The sequence below is a fragment of the Mchenga conophoros genome, linkage group LG22 (assembly GCF_057382185.1).
Source record: "Mchenga conophoros isolate Kocher_MC1m ecotype Shallow Benthic linkage group LG22, M_conophoros_male_GT1.1, whole genome shotgun sequence".
NCBI classification, from domain to species: Eukaryota; Metazoa; Chordata; class Actinopteri; order Cichliformes; family Cichlidae; genus Mchenga; species Mchenga conophoros.
In genome coordinates, this window is record NC_140546.1 from 27,143,758 (window position 1) to 27,149,763 (window position 6,006).

General features: G+C 42.4%; 1 protein-coding gene across 1 annotated transcript; it reads left to right on the plus strand.

The window, feature by feature from the left end:
• The first annotated feature begins 1,028 nt into the window (after positions 1 to 1,028).
• Positions 1,029 to 5,589, plus strand: abhd5b (abhydrolase domain containing 5, lysophosphatidic acid acyltransferase b). Its single transcript, XM_085262768.1, has 7 exons — positions 1,029 to 1,274; positions 2,097 to 2,179; positions 2,290 to 2,701; positions 2,924 to 3,075; positions 3,985 to 4,096; positions 4,192 to 4,372; positions 4,573 to 5,589. Exons 1-7 carry the CDS (start codon positions 1,231 to 1,233, stop codon positions 4,684 to 4,686), a joined length of 1,098 nt encoding a protein of 365 aa, XP_085118894.1. The 5' UTR covers positions 1,029 to 1,230; the 3' UTR covers positions 4,687 to 5,589.
• The last annotated feature ends 417 nt before the right edge of the window (positions 5,590 to 6,006 follow it).

Sequence of the window (6,006 nt, forward strand, 5' to 3'; positions counted from 1 at the left end):
AAAAAAGTTCATTTACCTGTTACTACCACACACCAAATCTGGTCGTTGGTACTTGCTGGCTTGTGTAGCCACAAGATAACAAAGGCTCAACACTGCGCCCAGCATCCTGGAGCACTTCTGTTGTCTTTTGTACGTGTTTTGAGTTTTTATGTGCTTCTGAGTTTTTATATGCTTCTGAGTTTTTACGTGCTTCGGAGTTTGTACGTGTTTTTACGTGTTTTGGAGTTTTTACGTGTTTTGGAGTTTTTACGTGTTTTGGAGTTTGTACATGCTTCAGAGTTCGTACGTGATTTGAAGTTTGTATGTGCTTTGTCTCTAGGGGCCACCGTAAATATACTTTTATTTATTCACTCCACATAAAATGTAATAAATAAATCACATAATACAAAAATCAACTATTCACATTTCAAGTTTTAACTATTTAAATTTTCAGCTTTTTTCTTTTACAAATTTAAAGTGAAAACAACACAAAACACTGCAAACCACAACACAATTAAATATAAATTATAATATGAAAACAAAAAGAACATGCATATTCTCTGTCATATGGGCCTGCATGAATAAACTTTCTGAATCCTTTATCATCTGCAACCGAAAATAGTTGTGGATGATTACTATACCTTTCTAATGTTGTTGTCCCTGCCTCTCTTTCTCTCTCTCTGGCTCTGTTCCTGTGCTACTGAGTGTAACTACCGCCCCTCCCCCCCTCTGCCCAGCGTAAAGCACAAGGCTCGCTTGCAGAGTGCAGCGGAAAAAAGGTGCGAGAGAGAGGCTGAGAGAAAGAAAAAAAAGCAAAACAAAACAAAACACGTGACGGCTCGCGATAAGGAGCCGGCTCGCGTCGTTCACGTCAAAGAACCGGCTCTAAGAGCCATTTCGTTCGCGAACGACCCATCACTATTACACAAAGCCAAGAAGGTGACGTAGCCAACCTGAGTACAGAGGTTAAAATCATGATGTTACCTTCAATACAGTTGGAAAAAACAAATACGAAGCGCTGAAAATGCCAACTCCAAAGAATTAAATAACCCCAAGAATTAAATGAGCGGAGGGATAGCTGAACTCTAACTTATTATGAAATGTACAGCATTCTAATTAAGCAGCATGTCGTTATTATGTTAGGCAGCTATTTTTATTTTCCGTCCGAATGTACTTGAACGCAGCACCACAGACCGTAGTTTTTCAACAGGTTCGTAAGCTCGGGAGGAGACCCTCACTGCAGGCTACACAATGCGAAGGATGGCGGAGGAGCTACAACCTGCCAAGGAGCAGAGGTGAGTTGTTTTCGTTTCTTTCTTTCTTCCTTTCTTCTTCACGTTGGACATGCTAGTTGTTTTTGTCGTTTTGTTTCTTCTCAGCGTGAATGCTGTTCATTTGTGTGACAACAAACACAACTTTGTTCTCTTCGTGTGAACCCGCATTAGTGTATTCACAGGTAGATTAAAAAAAATAGATCCACCCACACTAAACCTATAGGAAAACGGTGTAAATATACAGGCCACCCGCTTGCTGGCAAACGTCCAAAGTGAAAAGTTTTCGAGCCCGAATCTTCCTGTTAATTCTGGCTGCTGTGTGAGTGACTTCCTATACAAAACTTTATTGTAGAAAAAATACTTTAAATCTTAGGGTGACCAAACGTTTTGCACTTGTTGAGTTGTAAAACCCTATATGACTTATTTTTTTATTTTTTTATTTCACCATTCATTAACCGCACAGAGAAGGCATCGTTAAATATGTCAAAGTTTTCTTTAAGCAAACAGTATTATTAAAGTTCTTCATGACTCGGCCAAGTGTCCTCTGTTTTTGAAATCAAAATATGGTCACCCTATCTTATCGGCGTCTGCCTTTGTCCTCCAAATGTTAAAATCGTGCTGATTTACAGTGCATTTGACCGTAAGTGACCCAAAATACACAGAACAAAGACATGTTTGGGCTTCTTTCTGGACATTGATTGCATGTTGTTGTCAAGTACTGCATACCAGCAGCACTGATTACAAAAATATCATATAGCCAAAGGTCAGTTTATTGTTGGGTTTGCACGTGCTTTATGTGTCTTTCATGCATGTTTTTGTGTATCCTTTCTGTCTGAGTCACAGTTCCTGGATATCAAGTTGGCTTCCCTCCTGGTGTCCCACCTCTCCTTCTCAACTAAAAGATGCCGAGGAAAAAATCCTCAAGAGTGAGTGTGTCTGATGTAGCTGTTTCCGATCTGTAGTTTATGTGTTTCATAAAGTCAGAGTTAAAACAGTTTCTCTATCCCTGCCCTATAATCTTTTCTGTCTGCCGCAGCTGTGAAGCGGCCTTTCTCCAGGCAGCATGTTCGGATATCGAGTGGCAACTACCTGTGGACCTTAGCTTTCTCCACGCAGCAGCAGCAGTCAGCAGCCCCGTGTGTCCCACAGCCCCCAACCCCGCCCACCACTCCTTTGGTTCTGCTGCACGGCTTCGGAGGTGGTGTCGCCCTCTGGGCTCTTAACCTGGATTCTCTCTCCAGCAGTGGACCGGTCTACGCTCTAGACCTGCTGGGCTTTGGCAGGAGCAGCCGTCCCCAGTTCAGCACCGACCCCAGGGAGGCCGAGGATCAGTTTGTGGCATCCCTGGAGGAGTGGAGGGAGAAGGTGGGGCTTCAGGAGATGGTGCTGCTGGGACACAACCTCGGAGGATACCTGTCTGCAGCCTACACGCTGAAATACCCACACAGGTGCTTTGTGTCTGTGTGAGAGTGTGTGTGAGAGGACACAGTTCCAGGTGGTTTTCTAGTTTAGCCATCTCTTTTTTTTTTTTCTTTTTTTTTTTTTGCACCACTTGCCAAATAAACTACAAGCCCATATATAAAAAAAGAAGTAAATGTGTGGAGTTTTAATTGAATTTCTACATTTTAGTTTGTACATTTGATCAGGTAACTGCATGTGTGTGTATGCAGGGTAAAGCATCTGCTGCTGGTGGAGCCGTGGGGATTCCCAGCACGCCCAGAGAACCCCAACCACAACTCCATCCCAATGTGGATCAGAGCAATTGGCGCCGTCATGAGCCCCTTCAACCCTCTGGCCGGTCTCAGACTGGCTGGACCTCTAGGTTAGCACACACAAACACACATTGAACACACACTGAACAAACACATATTTGTTTCTCTTACGCATCTGTGTATTTTGAATGTTTTCAACTTCTAAGTGACAAATTATTATCAGCAGCGATGGGGGTTGGCTTAAAATGTCCCAGTTATCTAAACCATGCCATACCACTGTTCTTGCATCATTTCAAAATTAATCCCCCAGGAAAGAAAATAATTCCTATAAAAACGATACGCTTTTAAAAAAATACAGTAAGTATTTTAAATACTTCCATCCACCATGCACTTCCATCTTTATGCTTACATAAGCTCAGGTCTATTGGTAGAAGGCTACGGAGGTATTGCCAGATGTTCATTTTGCTAGCAGTGTTTTCCAATTCTCGCAGGGAATTCTGAGACGGTTCCAGGCCAGATGAGAGGTATAGTCTTAACTTTCGAGTTCTGGGTCTATCCCAGTGTCTTCTGGCTGGGAACGACCCGAAAAAAAGGAATTTGCACAGGAGGCATCGTAATTTAAATACACATATACCTTCTTTTACAAGAAGCCCCACCCACCTGCTGTTATATATTGGTAAATATTCTGTCTGTGTGGGGCAGCCAATCAGAAGATAGCTGGGCTAAAGAGAGAGGATGGATGAACTCTGATCAAAATGACATAAATATAGATTACTTTGAACTGTGAATAATGCAGTAATTACTCTGGAAAAGTCAAAGAGCAAAAAATATGAGGATAAAATTGGCAGTAACGCCACCTTAAATGCCTTTAATTAATTCTATGGCAACACCCCCCCCACCCCAGCTTCTTCTGAGTCGGGGGAGCACCAAACATCAAACGTCTGCTTGAGGTGCCATTGTTCTATTCAAAGGTCTGAACTGTAACTAAATCTCCTTCTTTTCTTGTGCGTCTCTTTTAGGCCCGATGCTCGTCCAGACCATCAGGTCAGACTTCAAGCAGAAATACTCCTCTGTGTTCAGTGACTACACTGTGTGTGACTACATCTATCATCTGAATGCCCAGACTCCGAGGTGACGAACATTTTAAACCATCCGTGCACAAATATGTCCATTCTCAGAAGATCTTAGGAGCTTGTGCATTTTTCTTTTCTATTTTTTCATTTCAGTGGCGAGACAGCCTTTAAGAACATGACCGTTCCCTACGGCTGGGCTAAGAGGCCCATGCTAGACAGGATCGGCCAGATCCAGGTTGAAATTCCTATTTCTTTCATTTATGGATCCCGGTCCAGTATTGACAGCCACTCTGGATATGCATTCAAGAAAACCAGGCCAGATGTGGAAATCCGAGTAGGTTCTCTATTTTACATTTTGCACCTTTAATAACTTTGTCAGTACAAGGTTCAAAATACATTTTAAGCAAGATTTTAAGCATTTTTTTTGTGCCTAAATCTGCCTGAATGTATGTCAAGTTACTTTTATTTGCCTTGTGGAACGGTGGCACCTTTATCTCAAAACTATTTTGCATCCACTGTGTGTGCGCTTGTCAGGTGATCAGAGGAGCGGGCCATTATGTTTTCGCAGACCAGCCTGAGGACTTCAACCAGACGGTGCTTCAGATTCTCGCCAGGACGGAGGAGAAAGGGGAAGGAACAGAGCAGTGAGAAAACACACAGGAGAGCCAGAGAAGTGTTATACTGTAAGACTCTTCATCAGTGCTGGATTGAGGATTCCTCATTATCTGTCTAATACTCCATGAGGCCCGGCGTCTGAAGTCAGACGGTGCCACAGGTTTATTTATCCTGCCTCAAGCACATACAACAATTTTGTAAATAATTGTGAAATGCAGCCAGTGTTGCATTTGTTGCTAAATGTTTTTGAGATTGTGGGAAGAGGAGCTGGGTCTAACATTTTTCCTAGAACTTGTTGGGAAACTCTTATCAAAAAAATGAAGAAATGTCATCTCAAGGGAATTAGTTGTTTTCTGTATGGATCTAGACAAAGTAAACAGACTGTTCCTTTTCTGACCCCTCACCCGCTCTGTGAGAGATATGAGGGAGAAGTAAGTGGGGCAAAGGGCTGGATGGGATTTTTAGGAAACCTTTTCACTTCTAAGAAGAGCCGCTGTGACTGTGTGGGAAGTGACCAGCAGGTGGCAGCACAGTAACAGCGTGCGTGCATCAGCGCCTCTCTGTTTTGCACACTCGTGCCAGCGAATCCCACACAAAGTAACCTCACATGCATATTGAGTTGAGCGACCTACTCAGGAGACCTGGACAGTGATGCTCTAAGAGCAGTACGTCGCTCGGCTTGCTGCTAAGTCACAACTGCAGTGACAGAATAGGGTCAGAGATGAGTGCTGGACTAAAAATAGGACTTCTGTTCAAAGACCCATCAGCATGAAGGAAACATGTTACTGTGAGACATTAAATTTGTGAATGTGTGAGTGTGCAAAAATACTATTATCTGTCCTTTTGTTTGCTCTTTTTCCGGTCGTATTGTACACTCCATTTAAATCCATTTTTAACCCTGTTTATTGTATAACTCAGTAAATTGGAGAAATTCAAGCTTCATCTTCTTTTGTAATTTTCTGCATCAAAATACACACTACACAATTCAAAACACACACATCAGCCGCAACATTAAAACCACTGACAGGCGCAGTGAACAGCACTGATTATTTCAGTTTGCCTGGAAACCTTAGGTCCTGGCATATATTTGGATGTTACATGCACAACCTGCCAAAACACTGCTACAGACCCAGCTATGGCAAAGAGATATTCTCCCCAGCAGGAAAATACACCCTGCTGCACCTTAAGAAGTATTCAGGAAATGCACTGAGAAACAGCACAAAGTAAAATAAAATTGCACTGAGCTAAATTGAGGGATTTTATTTATCAACTTGCTTTATATTGAAACATACAGATCCTACAGTGTAAGGAAGGGAAGAAGATTTCCATTTTAAGATGGGAGAGTGAAAGAAG

Bases quoted from the DNA above. Each gene is read 5' to 3' on its own strand.
- abhd5b (XM_085262768.1), top strand. From the start codon at position 1,231: ATGCGAAGGATGGCGGAGGAGCTACAACCTGCCAAGGAGCAGAG. The intron at 3,076-3,984 runs GTTAGCACACAC...CGTCTCTTTTAG, and splicing joins CAGACTGGCTGGACCTCTAG to GCCCGATGCTCGTCCAGACC. The intron at 4,097-4,191 runs GTGACGAACATT...TTTTCATTTCAG, and splicing joins CTGAATGCCCAGACTCCGAG to TGGCGAGACAGCCTTTAAGA.